The 14,064-nt window shown below is 35.4% G+C and overlaps 4 protein-coding genes across 5 annotated transcripts; 2 read left to right on the top strand and 2 right to left on the bottom strand.

Annotated features, from left to right (window-relative positions):
• The first annotated feature begins 1,840 nt into the window (after window positions 1–1,840).
• On the top strand, window positions 1,841–2,790 carry LOC106307621 (50S ribosomal protein L17, chloroplastic). Its single transcript, XM_013744624.1, has 2 exons — window positions 1,841–2,127; window positions 2,210–2,790. The coding sequence occupies exons 1-2, from the start codon at window positions 1,911–1,913 to the stop codon at window positions 2,617–2,619; spliced, it is 627 nt and encodes a 208-aa protein (XP_013600078.1). The 5' UTR covers window positions 1,841–1,910; the 3' UTR covers window positions 2,620–2,790.
• Window positions 2,791–3,718: 928 nt separating this feature from the next.
• On the bottom strand, window positions 3,719–4,693 carry LOC106309641. Its single transcript, XM_013746716.1, has one exon. It carries the CDS (start codon window positions 4,554–4,556, stop codon window positions 3,870–3,872), a length of 687 nt encoding a protein of 228 aa, XP_013602170.1. The 5' UTR covers window positions 4,557–4,693; the 3' UTR covers window positions 3,719–3,869.
• Window positions 4,694–7,093: 2,400 nt separating this feature from the next.
• LOC106312670 lies at window positions 7,094–9,635 on the top strand. Of its 2 annotated transcripts, XM_013750273.1 has the most exons (9): window positions 7,094–7,226; window positions 7,314–7,540; window positions 7,650–7,797; window positions 7,860–8,010; window positions 8,097–8,222; window positions 8,299–8,379; window positions 8,499–8,691; window positions 8,779–9,049; window positions 9,125–9,635. In XM_013750273.1, the coding sequence occupies exons 2-9, from the start codon at window positions 7,349–7,351 to the stop codon at window positions 9,367–9,369; spliced, it is 1,407 nt and encodes a 468-aa protein (XP_013605727.1). In that variant the 5' UTR covers window positions 7,094–7,226; window positions 7,314–7,348; the 3' UTR covers window positions 9,370–9,635. The 2 variants fall into 2 exon arrangements, with proteins under 2 accessions (XP_013605727.1, XP_013605726.1); XM_013750272.1 differs by having other exon boundaries at window positions 7,094–7,540.
• Window positions 9,636–10,828: 1,193 nt separating this feature from the next.
• Window positions 10,829–13,651, bottom strand: LOC106309939 (FKBP12-interacting protein of 37 kDa). Its single transcript, XM_013747100.1, has 13 exons — window positions 13,471–13,651; window positions 13,337–13,398; window positions 13,066–13,133; window positions 12,927–12,963; window positions 12,749–12,836; window positions 12,601–12,665; window positions 12,433–12,510; window positions 12,279–12,326; window positions 11,926–11,979; window positions 11,472–11,633; window positions 11,315–11,384; window positions 11,175–11,230; window positions 10,829–11,077 (listed from the first exon to the last, which is right to left on the bottom strand). Exons 1-13 carry the CDS (start codon window positions 13,505–13,507, stop codon window positions 10,925–10,927), a joined length of 978 nt encoding a protein of 325 aa, XP_013602554.1. The 5' UTR covers window positions 13,508–13,651; the 3' UTR covers window positions 10,829–10,924.
• Window positions 13,652–14,064: the final 413 nt, after the last annotated feature.

Raw genomic sequence — 14,064 nt, 5'->3', positions numbered from 1 at the left:
TATATATATATATATATTTAAAATAAATAATCATTAAACACAATAATATAATTAAAAGTATTTTTATAAAATCTAATTTTATCTTTATTAAAAATTAAATAAAATAAAATTTAAATAGTTATACCAAATAAAAAAAAAAGATTACGAAAATATGTTTATGATTTTTTATAACTATTGAAGTTAAAATATAAATTAATAATGATGAAATATACATCAAAATTTTCTTTTGAAATAAAAAAAAGTTATGTTAAAAAATATTTTTTCTGTGCATGGCGCAGGAAAACTCCTAGTTGATCATAATTATATACGCCAATACAAAAAGATGGTTAATTCTAAACCGTATTAAAGTTCACCATTCAATATGTTTTTTTTGTTGTTAACCATTTATACATTTTGTAGTATTAATTTTTGTTGGTTGAATTAGCTAATTATTGTTGTTTTGTGCAAAACAAAATGGATTAAATAAAAGTTAGTAATTTTTGAATTGATGTAAAAAATCTTAAACATCAATTATTTTATAACAGAGAAACTGACTTTTTTACAGGGCAATTAGAATGGTTAAAAATAAGAGTGTAGTGCGTTGAAGCAACGGTTCTTAGGATGAATATTAACTGCAAATGCTTCCAAATGGAGTAACAACTCATTTACATAAACTTATGAATGTTCTGATATTGTATTTGGATAGCCATGTTGCTAGTTTGTAGTAGTAAAAATAGCCTAAAGAATAAATTAATTCGTTTTATTTTTAAAAAAAAATAAAATAAAAGAAGCCAAGTAGTAATTTCCAAAATATCCACGGACCACGGGCATTGTCATGTGCGAGAGGAATTGGACAAGACGAAGTAAGCTAAAACAGTAATTACAAAGAAGTAAAGAGATGCACATGTTGTGACGAGTCCATTACACCAACTGTCAAACTCCAGTTCCCTATAAAATCTGAAAACTAGTGTTTGACATTTTGCTTTCATATGCATCCTCCTTTTTCCCCTTTTTTAACAATTTTCTTTTTGCAAAATATTTTTTTTACTAAGTTTTGGACCTGTTTGGCCTGACAGTTTTTTTAGACTTTTGTACGTCAAACACTGGCCCCCATGACCTTATTAATAGCATGGCCTGGGAAATGGCAGTGAAGCCCTAGAGAAACCATCCACGCTTTTTACGATCATTTTTCCCCATTTTCACTTATAAGAAACATTTTTTATTCATATCTACACAACCCAAAACACACGGCTCAATATGAAAGTTCTCAGCGTAAAAAGCTGAGAGGCTTTCTCCAAGTTCATATTCAAAAAGTCTTTATTGCCCTTTCATATTCATTGGTTGTAGGCTTGTGGCTCCTACTCTCTATCCAACCGTGCATATATTCTTAACTATAGTTGTTGAAAGAAATCTTAAGCAAATTAAATATATAGCACTACGTCACTACATGCTGATTTATACTAAACAAAATATTTTTACTAGTTTTTAACATTGTATTAAAATAATTTTTAAGAATAATTTATCAATTATTGAAACAATCTCATTAATTTTGCATAGTTGACGATAATTTTTTCTTTTGTGATTCTAATTTCTAACTACATATTTTTTATGATATAAGCATTAATAAATTCTTATTTAAACTAAATGGAGTATTTGTTATATATCCACGGTGTTGGGTCAATGAATTTTGGTTTAGGAAAACGAAAACGCCCATTACAGTACACAGGTCAGTCAGATCACTGATCTAGCCCAACAATAATTAAGACCCATGAGAAGTTACAACATTGTGTGTGAGCGAAACTGTGTCCTGGGCCCATTAAGGCCCAATCGAAGGCTTCTTCTGATAAACACAATCCTCTTCCTATCTCCCTTATCCTTTCCACTTCACCAATCTTTACGCCCTTGGTTTCAGAGAAGAGAACCACACTGTAATGGCGGCAATCCCAATGGCAACGGCCACTCCTACAGACTCCATGAGCAGAGTTTGGAGCATGACATCTCTCAAATCATCTCTCTCCTCCGCCGTAACTTGCCGTCTACCGTCCCCGTCTTCTCGCCGTCCCGTCCTCATCTCTTCTCCATCACCGCGTCTCCCTTCTTTCTCCGGTCTCTCTCCGGTTAACCCCCTCATCTCAACCGGTCTTCCAGGTAATCGCCCATTTTAAAACCGGTTCAATTTCAATTACCTCCGGTTTAAATTTAATCTCCAAACCGTTTTTTCGAAACGCAGGTTGGCAAAGCTTCGAGGATGGGTTCAAGATCATCGACGGCGGTGGCCGTGTGTACGCGATGAGGCACGGGAGGAGAGTCCCGAAGCTGAACAGACCACCGGACCAGAGGAAAGCTCTGCTCCGTGGGCTCACGACGCAGCTGTTGAAGCACGGGAGGATCAAGACGACTCGAGCTAGAGCCAGTGCGATGAGGAAGTTTGTGGATAAGATGATTACTCTCGCTAAGGACGGGTCTCTGCACAAGCGGAGGCAAGCGTTGGGGTTTATCTACGAGAAGCAGATCGTTCACGCGTTGTTCGCTGAGGTTCCGGATAGGTACGGGGAGAGGAATGGTGGGTACACGAGGATCATTAGGACTCTTCCGAGGAGAGGTGATAATGCTCCTATGGCGTACATTGAGCTTGTTTAAGAGGTTGTTATTTGTCATTTTGATTAATTTCGGAATTGCTAGACGCTTTGCTTTGTAATCTTGAGCCAGTTGTTTATTATGCAGATATGAGATCGTTTGTTGTGCTTTGAAATCGACTTGGTAAAATGTGTTGGTTGTTTGTTTGTTAGAGTTACTCTTTGGACTTAGTCATAGTAGATGGAACAAGCTCTGAGAATGTAGGAGCCGTTATGATTTAATGGCTAGTTTGCTTGTTTCTACGTTTGCTCAAAGGCTTCTTTGTTCTACCAAAATGTGAGGTATCTTTCTCATGGTATGATTTGTAGTTTAAAAGGATGATGGAGTTTATTTTACCAAGTGAGGAGATGGTTTCTGTAAGTTTTATGAGTAAGTGTTCTAGAATTCATCCAAGCAGGTGTTTGGTTTGTTCTTGGTTGTCATAAGTTTTAAACACTATATACTTCAAAAAGTTCAATCAAGATTAAAAAAGATCAAGTGAACTTGAAATAAAAGTCTACAACGAATAGTCCAGGACAATTTTTACAGCTTAGTGCTCACTTCACATTCTTGTTTCTGCATTTTCATGGATGGGAAGTGAGTTATGATCTTATCAGCTAATTAAGTGTTTCTTGAAGATTCCTCACAATTTGCTTCTCCCTGCATACAACTAATGTTTTCCCTGTCTCGTGTCACACACGGTTGCGATTTTCCACAAGATACGAGAGACTAAGTGTGAACTTGAGCTGAATATCAATCAAACGGTAACTATATACGCAAGGCCAAGACTGCTGCTGGTTGGATCCGACTTATACGGTATTACTGGGCTTTGTAAACCGTCAACGCCAAGATTTAGGCAGGGATAAAGCAAAGGCACAGTTTGGGTTAACGCTAAAGCTTGGTCATGCTGACAATTTATAAAGGATAAGTTTCACGTAATGAACACGTGCTATGAATGCAATTTGAACTGCCAACTACCACCTTTAAAAATCTGGTTCTCATTTTGACTATTTCTTGTATTAAAAAGTTGAATAAATAGTCATCTGTTACGTCGACACGTTGATCTGTAAAGGACGCTCGACGTGTTACTACTTTTTTGCTGAACCAATTTGAGATTCAAAAATGAAAAAACAAACCAATGTCTTTTGAATTTATTTTGTTCTAAACCATATAATACACACATACACATAAAAGGATTTCAAAAAACAAAACCATCAAGACAAGAAGAAGACAAAAGCAACGCAGATCTATAAACTAAAACCTTCAGACAACGATCACAGCTTAGTCGAATACTTACAGTGTTGACTCGTAACATTACGATTCGCAACAGAGATCACAATATCACACGACGAAGACGACTTAACTTTAATCTTAAAAATCTTCAGAACTCTTACTTTCCCGGCGACTTTAACGAAAGTGTTGATAGGTATAGACCCAGACATGACGTCATTAATAATCTGCGTGTCGGTGAGTAACCGATCCGCCATTAGCGTCAGCGTTATGTTCATAGGCAGCGTATTCTCCGGCCCGACTCGACTCGCCGGAAGCGGCGCCTCTCCGATCAACTTGCCGCCGTAGTTAAGCAACGCCGACGCGTTGCCGAAGCTGAATCCGACGCGGTTAGGGTTTTTCAAGGAGAGATCGACGCTGAGCGTTAGGTTGAGGACGACCTTGAGATTCAGGACGTCGACGGAGGCTTGGAGACGATCCACGGCGACGGAGTCGATGGTGGTGATCGGGCGTTTGGGTTTGAAGAGAGTGAGGCCTAAGACGAGGGGGACTACGAAGATGAGGAGGAGGATTAGGAGTGTGACGCAGATGCAGATTTTGCGGCTGCGTTTCTTCCCTTTTCTACCGCCGCCGCCGTTTGTGGACTGCGTTTCCATGGCTGCGTTTGGCTTGGGCGCTTCTGATGCTAACATGGGTATTGCTGGCTTCTCCTTTTTATCATCTGTTTTCATCGTAATACTCTCTCTCTCTCTCTACTACTTCTTCTTCTCTGTTACGCTTTCTGCTTCTCGTGGCTGTTTTTTTTTCTTCTACTTCTCGGTGGTGTTTCTTATTTGTAACCGACTTTACGACGCAAGTCAAATAACAAATCCGATTTTTTTTTTCTTTCACAAAAAGAGTAAAACTTATTTATTTTATTTTTAATTTGAATAAAATGCTTCTTTTTCTTTTTTAAAATTTACTTTATTATTTTATTCGTCTGTCACGGACTTTAAATATTTTTTGCGGACTTTAAATATTTTAGACGTTTGTTTTACTTTATGGCGACATTTAATTGAAGTACTTTATAGAAATCTCGAGTGGTACTTATTAAACTAATCATTACTTCATTTTATTTGATGTTTAAGGGTTTGGCTCATTGGTTAAAACACAAAAAATTATTTAATTTGCCTCTTTTACATTAAATCATCATTAACTAAAATAATTTCAACCAATAAAAATAACATTGCAGAATATAAATAGTTAGAAAAGCTAAATAACTTTAGAAAATTTGCATGGAAATTTGGAGATTAAAATTGAAATTAAAAATAGTAGAACATCATTTATATTGAAGCTGAGGGAAATGGAGTTCGAATTAAGATATAACGTGGATGGCGCCGTATGCAGTGTTGGACGGTGTGTATTGGACGAAATAAATGTGTTCACTGTTAGCAGCCTAGTATACACGTATACAGTATTGGTTATTAGTTGGGCAGCGTTCAATGGATATTGATTAATGTAATGACTCGAGAAAGAAAACTTGTATCGTTTTAATTATCTGTCTCCTTTGTTCAACTAGTGCATTAATTTAGGATGAAGATGATAAAATAATAAGGTGAGGTAGAAATAAGAGAAATCACTAATCACATGGGACATGGCTTTGTATGAGATCCTGTCGCTTTTGCTCATTTCGTGTGAGTAGTTTTACTGCAATGAATGAATCGACCGTCTTTGTCTGGGCCCATTCCTTCAGTTACAGAGGAACGACTTTTGGGTTTTGGCCCGTTAATTGAATCTTCTTCCTCGCTTAGTGAATGTTTGGTCATCATGCCGCCAATAAGTCCTAACTAGAATGAGACAGTTGCCTATACATCAGTTTTATATCACGATTTGAAAAGGAAAGTTTTTGGAAAATTTTAAAGAGTTAAAATGGCGTCTTTCAAAAGTTTAAAAGATTTAGCTTTAATTCAGGAAGATCCAATGTATCCACTCACAAAAATTTGGATTGCTCATTTGTTTATTTTAACTTTAGGAATTTGTATATAAAAAAATATTGTAAAATGTGTTGGTTTCCAAATCTTACATTTGAAATTTTATTTCTATTCCTAATTATAATATATTTCTTTGGATTTAAAATTTTATATATTCAACTTCCGAATACTTTCAAATCCATTAAAATTTATTGTAGTCACTTTTATAAATAAACTGAACATATTAAATAATACATCTATTAGTTATAAACTGTAAAATAAATAATCCAAAATTATGATAAAATCATAGAATACAATTACATAATCTCCAATGATTCTCAATAAATTGTTTAAAATACACTAAATTGGATACCACTTTTTCAAAAATACACTTAATCAAAATTAACTTAACATTTGGATTTAGAGTTTTATTGATGATTGTTTAGGGTGTAAAGGGTGAAGTTGAGTTTATAAAATTTTATAAATAATTCTAAACATCTATAAGCGATACAAGAGAATTAATTTTATCCTTTTCATAGTAAAATTCAGATACTTATGAAAATATTTATTATTTAAAGATAAGTTTGAAAATAGTATAAATTATGAGGTAAAGTTAGAATTCTCCATGATTATGGGACAAAAATAATGTTTCTTTTGTTTTAAAATAATGTAGGTTTTAGAATTTTCACACATATTAATATATTAATTTTTTATCATTAGTATATTATTTTCGTAATTAACTATTTTCAACAAGACCAATAAAATTTTAGTAAATACGACTATATTTTTGAAGTTTACAATTACTATTGAATAATGCATTAAAACAATTTTTTCTTCTAAAACATAGATATTTCCGGAATGAAAGGAATATGATTTTACTTAGAATTGACAAGCATATTTTTATACTTAACTAGGATAAACGGGCTTAATTTTTAAAAATTTATAAACTAAAATACCAGTATTTGAGATCTTTCATAGAGTCTTTCACAATTAAAATAAACAAAATAATTTAAAAAAAAACTAAAAAAAATGTTATAGTATGAGAAATTCTCATGTGTTTGTAAGAGATTCATCCTACAAATATCACTAAATTAGTGATTTAATATAAAAGTGATATTTGTAGTTTTTTTCTGAAAGATCCTTTTGCGTTGCTCTAATTCATCACAAAAACTGGTTTGCGAGTCCAACGTAAACTAACAAGAGCCTTATAATGATTACTGGGCCGTTAGCCCATAAAATCTACCCGACCCATCAAACTTTCTAATTTCAACACGCACCGTTTTTAAACATTTTATTAAATCTTTTATTTTTTCATCGATCTGTAAACAAAATGATTCAGATTGGTTCGTGCTCGAAATCGAGATTTTGAAAGGGGAAAGAGCTTCTTCCAGACATTGAATCAAAACCCAATCCCTCAAATCTGAATCTACAAAAAGCTCTTTACCTCACTTGGTATGTAGCATCATCCCCTCACTTTCTCATCTCCTCACTTAGGGTTCCCTCTAAACTCAGCCGCCTCTCTTACCTCATCCCTTTTAGGGTTTTCCCCCAAAAAATCAAAAAACCTTTTTCAGATGGAAGGAAGAAGGATCACAGCTAGCCCTAGACCTTGCAGTGGAAGAAGAGTCGTGGCGAAAAAGAGGACTCGCCCCGATGGGTTCGTGAACAGCGTTAAGAAGCTCCAGCGAAGAGAAATCTCGTCTCGGAAAGATCGAGCTTTCTCAATCAGCACTGCTCAGGAGAGATTCCGTAACATGCGTCTAGTGGTAAGAGTCTCTGCCCTAATTTTTGGTCGAATCCCTAGAAATTGCTAGTTGGGTTTTGCTTATTATCTACTAAAGTTTCGAACTTTGCAACTTGATTTTGATTTTGCAGGAGCAATATGATACTCATGACCCCAAGGGGCATAGTTTAGTAGCGTTACCGTTTTTGATGAAGAGGACTAAAGTTATTGAGATTGTTGCTGCGAGGGATATTGTCTTTGCGCTTGCTCATTCTGGTGTCTGCGCTGCTTTCAGTAGAGGTAGATAACTTTGGACTGCTTTAAATCTTTAAGCTTTGTGTGTGACCTTTATAATTTTGCAGAGACGAACAGGAGGATATGTTTTTTAAATGTGAGTCCAGATGAAGTTATAAGGAGCTTGTTTTACAACAAGAACAATGATTCCCTCATCACTGTCTCTGTTTATGCTTCTGACAATTTCAGCTCTTTGAAATGCAGATCCACTAGGATTGAGTATGTTGTCTCTTTCCCTTGTTGTTTTATATCTTTATGGGTTATGTAGACTAATGTGTCTTTCTGGTTGTTTTTTAATTGTTAAGGTATATTCTGAGAGGTCAGCCAGATGCAGGGTTTGCTCTTTTTGAGTCTGAGTCATTGAAATGGCCTGGTTTTGTAGAGTTTGATGATGTCAATGGAAAAGTGCTTACGTATTCTGCGCAGGACAGGTTATTTTCTGGTCTTTAGTACCCATGTTTTGTGACTACAAGTTTCTTCCTCTGAGCTCAACAGCGGTTTCTGCAGTGTGTACAAGGTTTTTGATCTGAAAAACTATACCATGCTGTATTCCATATCAGACAAACATGTTCAAGAAATTAAAATCAGGTAACTTTTCTCCCTTTGTCTTTAACCCTTTGTGTTTCTTAGCCCTTTTGGACTGTTCTGTCTTCGATATTGGATTGAAAGATTTGTGACTTATTTATGTGTTTCTTTTCATGCATCAGTCCAGGGATAATGTTATTGATCTTCAAGAGAGCTACAAGTCACGTCCCTTTGAAGATTCTATCGATAGAAGATGGCACAGTTCTCAAGTCCTTTAATCATTTGCTTCACCGGAACAAGAAAGTTGATTTCATTGAACAATTTAATGAGAAACTTCTCGTGAAGCAAGAGAATGAGAATCTCCAAATTCTTGACGTTAGTTTTGATTTTCTTTTTCAGATTCAAATCAATCTCATAGTTTCTTGTTTTTACAAAGGTTTGTTTTCTTATTTGTAAACGCAGGTTAGAAACGCTCAACTAATGGAAGTTAGTAGAGCCGAGTTCATGACACCCTCTGCGTTCATTTTTCTCTATGAGAACCAGCTGTTTCTAACGTTCAGGAACCGGAACGTATCTGTGTGGAACTTTCGAGGAGAGCTCGTGACTTCCTTTGAGGATCATCTCCTATGGCATCCGGACTGTAACACAAACAATATCTACATAACAAGTGATCAAGATCTGATCATCTCATATTGCAAAGCAGATACCGAAGATCAGTGGATAGAAGGAAATGGTAAAAGACTAATCTTATTAAGATACACATAAGCATTTAAACTCTCACTGATTGATTGATATGTTAATGGTGCAGCGGGATCGATCAATATTAGCAACATATTGACTGGGAAATGCTTAGCTAAGATAACGTCAAGCAGTGGACCTCCAAAAGAAGATGAGAGCAGCAGCAGCAGTAGTTCCTTGGGGAACAACTCGAAGCAGAGAAGAAACGCTGTGGCTGAAGCTTTGGAAGACATTACGGCTCTGTTCTATGACGAAGAGCGCAATGAGATATACACAGGAAACAGACACGGCTTTGTTCATGTGTGGTCCAATTGATTTCACATCATCATCATCATGTTAGCTACTTCTACTACTTGTACTGTGTTATTTGGTTTACTTCAATTGTGTGTGTAGCGATCAATCTGTTTTAACTTAGTGTCTTTCGAGCAGCTATTCGTGTTGTTGTGAACTACGTTTGGGCATGTGTTTGTGATTCAGAATGCCAATTATGTACACTAGTGTCATTGTACGTAACATTTGGGTTTGACGAAATGTATTACAGACCCTTTATTACATCTTTGCTATTCCTTTGGATGCTAACAGTCAAGTTGAGCAGCAACTTTTGTATGATTACATTATTGAAGAAACAATCTTATTTGAATCTTCTAATTGTTACCACACCATTATGTAATGCATTCTACTGAGACTTGTCAAGGTTGTCAAAATAAAGGTGATCAAGTGCTGTTTTTGCTGCAATTCTCTCAGCAGGATTGTAGTTGAGCATTTTCTGCATTTTATTCAAACATAAATGCAATCAGATGAAAGAGCAGAAGAGATTTAACAGAGTTTCAGCTTATGAAAAAAGAGGAATCAGAAGCAAGAGCTAAGTTCTGCGGCCATTGCTGCTCAATCGGTGTTCCTAGCAATCTCTAACAAAAAAAAAATTTACAAAAACTAAATCTCTATACAAGAATGCTGATGACACAAGGTCGAATCCAAAACTCAGTTCAATTCAGCAAAAAATAGTATATAGTCTATTGTTCTCAGTCGGTAGCTAGCTGTATCATCTAATGACCCATGTAAGAACCAATGGAAGATATCATTGTAAGGAGAGACAAAAGAACCTGAAAATATGAAGCAACTGCTGAAACTCAAATCAACAAGGGAAGAGAGCTGCCTCCTGACCATCTCCAGCTGTTCAAATTCAAATAAGCAAACAATCATAAACACAAAATCACAGCCCTTAGTCTGAGATACACTCAAAACACCATTTGAGACTACTAACCAAAGATGCAACCAACAGACCACATGTCAACAGCAGTTGAATAATGAGTCCAACCAAGAAGAACTTCAGAAGCCTTATACCAACCAGAGAGTAACAATCTCATGCTCTAAAACTTAAGAATACAATTGAAAGAAACTCTCTATCCTTTCACCAGAAGAAGATTCTGCTGTTGGTTTCAGATCACGTGCAAATCGCTATGAAACATTCGGATTGGCCCCAAACTTTACAGGGATATATATGTACATACAGTGTAGTATAGAAAGAAATATTTTTTAAAGATTCATCTTAAAAGGTTTACGGCTACTGAAATCTCAGGGCAGGCCTTGAGCAAACTGTATCAATGAGCAACTCAAACCTGAGTTTATGGATCATAGAAGATTCACGCGGCGGTTTGCACATTTCTTATACTAATCAATGAAATGTTTTGAGATCGGTTTGGTCGGAGTTTGGATTGGTAGTTACTTTGTGGATTTTTAAAAAGAAGATAAATTCAAATTAAACACTTTAGTTTCATTAAACGAGAAAAGACAAAATATTGAGAGATGTAAGGAAGAAAATTGCAATCAGCTCTCAAAATGTACATAACATCTTTTGATAGCAAACTCTTTATTCTCCACCATCAATTTCTTTTGGATCTTCATCATCATGAGCGTCATCATCTACATCATCAGCCACAACAACCCCCTCCATCCCCTTCTTTACTCTCTCTAGCTCCTTCTCCTTCTCCTTTTCTTCTAACTTATCTTGCAATATTATCACCTGGAAAATCATCATCATCATAAGCTTTGTCTCATCAAAATCCCATTTCCATCAAAAAAATCTAAAGGAGTTAAAGAGATAAACAAAGGATCAACACCGTTTCGTTTGATCTCTCAGCATCATTAGTTAATCCTTCCATGTGTTTAAACAGTCCTGCATTCAACAAAACCTCTCAAGTTCTCAACAATCCAAATTCCATATGTACCAGAAAGAAAAAAAACATTTTTGCTAAGTTACCTTCAAATTGCTTTCTAAGTTCTGCGTTTTGAGACTTCTGCACTGAAAGCTTCATTGCTAGTTCATGAATCTATACATCAAACCATCAGTGTTTCTTCTTCGACATTCCAAAATAATTCCTAGAATGAAGATTTAGAACAGAACAAGCTTATGATACCTTTCCTTCAGCAGCTTGGCGTCCAATCTCCTCGTTTTCCTCTTGCAGGGTTTTGCACTTTTCCATAAGCATCCTGCCCTTAACCCCCAGAGGGGTGAAAGTAACTGCTGTATAACTATCCTGGAGTTCCTTGATCTTCTTGTCCTTTTCCTCAACTAGATTCTGTCGTTAAAACATAAACAAGAAACATGAGGTCAAATTTTCATGTCCTCATCATCCTTTATTGTTACAAAAAGAAAAAGAAAATTGTGTTTCTGCAACTGTATCTACAGCCTAAGAGAAAATTGAACTTTTTACCATGGATCTCCAAATGAATAAAATAAGAGCCAAGTGTAAGGAGTCATCTTTCAGGTATTTTAAATCTCAAATAAACTTTTTTTAGTTCCGAATCATCTATGGAATTATATTACGACCAATGCATTCATATTGAAGATAGAGAAGAGTAGGTGCAGACCTTCAGACGTGAAAATTCTTCATGAATGGCTGGATCCAGTAACAACCTCCTCGCCTATAAAGTTAAGCCACAAACAATTAAATTACACTGTTATCTAGCTCTTTTGAGCTGCTATAATGTATATTGACAATAACCATTTCTTATATTTCAGACTCATGAACAATTAGATGCCCAGGAGAAGGTTTATAAGAAACATCACTAATCATCGTACCTAGCCTATGAGGAATGTCAATCCTTAAAGGAGTACTATGACATAAAAAAAAAAAAGAGTGGAAGATTATGCCTAAAGAAGTGCAAATTTCCTCTACAAATAACCACCTACTTCAGAATGAAAACATTTGGAACAAGTGTACCTGCATTGACGCTGGCTTGAGTTGAGATTTCAAATCGCGAACAGCTGACTAGAAAACACAAATCAAAGAGTATGTTCAGCGACATTCATTATATGTAAATGGTCAAGAAAACATGTGGACAGTAGGCAATGAATTGAATTCCTTGAGAAACTACCTTTAATTCTGCCATTTCTTGTTCCCGTTTCGCATATTGAACAATGCATGACGCTTCTTTCCTCTTGGCGATTTCTAACTGAAAGGGAAATAATAACCATCAAACGGTGTTTACAAACTCAAGACCTTGGTATTGATACATAAAACACTTAGTACTCCAATGCCAAACCTGTTCTTTCAAAGATCTCTCAGAAGACTTCAAATTCTGGATGTAATCGATCAAAAACCTAGGTTCTGAAAGAAACATCACCCAAACATCATCACAAAACTCAAAAGTGCAAGCTAGCAAGTAACAGTATTAACTGGAGAAGGCTAACCAGGAGATTTTCCAGCGGGTACAAAGGACTCGTTCTGAAACGCTGATTTCCACTTAATAATCTCTGTTTTAGCTGATTCAAGCTCATTCTGACCAGAAAAAAAAAACAATAATAGTTAGATCGACACAAAAGTGCTACAGGGAACACTCAAATATCAAACAGATTAAGAGAAAAATACTTGGCATGAAGCAAGCTCGTCTTTACAATTCTTAAGACTGCAACAAAGAGAGAGAGAGAGAGAGAGAGAGTAAGAAAAGAAGGTTAGAACTATACATCAAACTAAAACAGTAATTTGAAGGATGGAAAAAAAAAAAAACCTCTCTCGGAGTGATAATATCATGCTAGTGGTAACACCAGGGGCATCCTCCTCAGCTTTGGTACGACCCTGTGTGAAGATAAACAAGCAAAGCTTCTCATAAACCAAAGTATAGTGTCAGGATATGAGACGGAGATAAAGAAAAGGGAAGCCAGAGAAATCACTAAGGCAGTATATACATTGAGAAGCAACCCATAAGCAGCAGGTGGGCAAACTCTAAAAGTATGAAACATACAGAAACCTTTCAATGTCGTTGTGGTTAAAAAAGGTACCTTTTTGGATCCGAAGATGTCATCTTCGTCATCTTCAAGGTCATCGAAGCTTCTTTTACTACCTGAAAGAAATATACGGATGAAAGTGAGGATAACTCCACTCAAATTAGAACATTAAGTATCAATGTTGAGACCTGAAGCTCTGGTGGCATTGGCAGCGGGAAACTCCATCTCGACAAAAGTTGGGGATTTGTTGGTTGTGGATAGACGGAGAGGCAGCAGCGTAGTCTGACGAGAGCGACGGCGGTTTAGATTTTTAGGGTTTAGTTTATTTGGAGATGGATCGACCCGGTTATCTAGATACGGTTTTGTTCCACATGTGCAATGTTTTATTTTTGTAATTAAGTTGTACAATTACACAAAATTATGTGAATATATCATTGTTTTACTTTTGAAAGCAAAAAAGTTATCGAATGTCTTTGATTTTTATTAAAACACTAGGTTAAAATCGGTGTCTTGCGCGGGATCAACATTATATATATAAATTATTTTATGTATTAAATATTTTTACATATTATGAAATAATAAATATATATTAAATAATTAAAAGTAAATAACTATTAAATATATAATTAAATTGGTGCGAACATTTAAATCAATTTTATTAATCCAGAAAATATTTTTTTTTTATATTTGATAGGATATGTTATTAAATTTAATTGATACTAATATAGATAATATATTTTAGTATATTTTTAATATTAATGTCTATTAAATGATGATTTTTA

This window comes from Brassica oleracea, chromosome C8 (assembly GCF_000695525.1).
Source record: "Brassica oleracea var. oleracea cultivar TO1000 chromosome C8, BOL, whole genome shotgun sequence".
In the NCBI taxonomy this organism is placed as follows: Eukaryota; Viridiplantae; Streptophyta; class Magnoliopsida; order Brassicales; family Brassicaceae; genus Brassica; species Brassica oleracea.
The sequence above is the reverse complement of the archived record's forward strand: the minus strand, read 5'-3'. Positions and strand labels throughout refer to the sequence as shown.

What these genes read in the sequence shown, in the direction of transcription:
- LOC106307621 (XM_013744624.1), top strand. Translation starts at nt 1,911, where the DNA reads ATGGCGGCAATCCCAATGGCAACGGCCACTCCTACAGACTCCATGAGC. An exon ending in CATCTCAACCGGTCTTCCAG is followed by an intron (nt 2,128 to 2,209) that starts GTAATCGCCCAT and finishes TTCGAAACGCAG; the next exon opens with GTTGGCAAAGCTTCGAGGAT.
- LOC106309939 (XM_013747100.1), bottom strand. Translation starts at nt 13,507, where the DNA reads ATGGAGTTTCCCGCTGCCAATGCCACCAGAGCTTCAG. An exon ending in AGAGATCTTTGAAAGAACAG is followed by an intron (nt 12,511 to 12,600) that starts GTTTGGCATTGG and finishes TTTCCCTTTCAG; the next exon opens with TTAGAAATCGCCAAGAGGAA. An exon ending in ACTTAGAAAGCAATTTGAAG is followed by an intron (nt 11,231 to 11,314) that starts GTAACTTAGCAA and finishes TGTTGAATGCAG; the next exon opens with GACTGTTTAAACACATGGAA.
- LOC106309641 (XM_013746716.1), bottom strand. Translation starts at nt 4,556, where the DNA reads ATGAAAACAGATGATAAAAAGGAGAAGCCAGCAATACCCATGTTAGCA.
- LOC106312670 (XM_013750273.1), top strand. Translation starts at nt 7,349, where the DNA reads ATGGAAGGAAGAAGGATCACAGCTAGCCCTAGACCTTGCAGTGGAAGA. An exon ending in TGCAGATCCACTAGGATTGA is followed by an intron (nt 8,011 to 8,096) that starts GTATGTTGTCTC and finishes TTAATTGTTAAG; the next exon opens with GTATATTCTGAGAGGTCAGC. An exon ending in TCAGTGGATAGAAGGAAATG is followed by an intron (nt 9,050 to 9,124) that starts GTAAAAGACTAA and finishes TTAATGGTGCAG; the next exon opens with CGGGATCGATCAATATTAGC.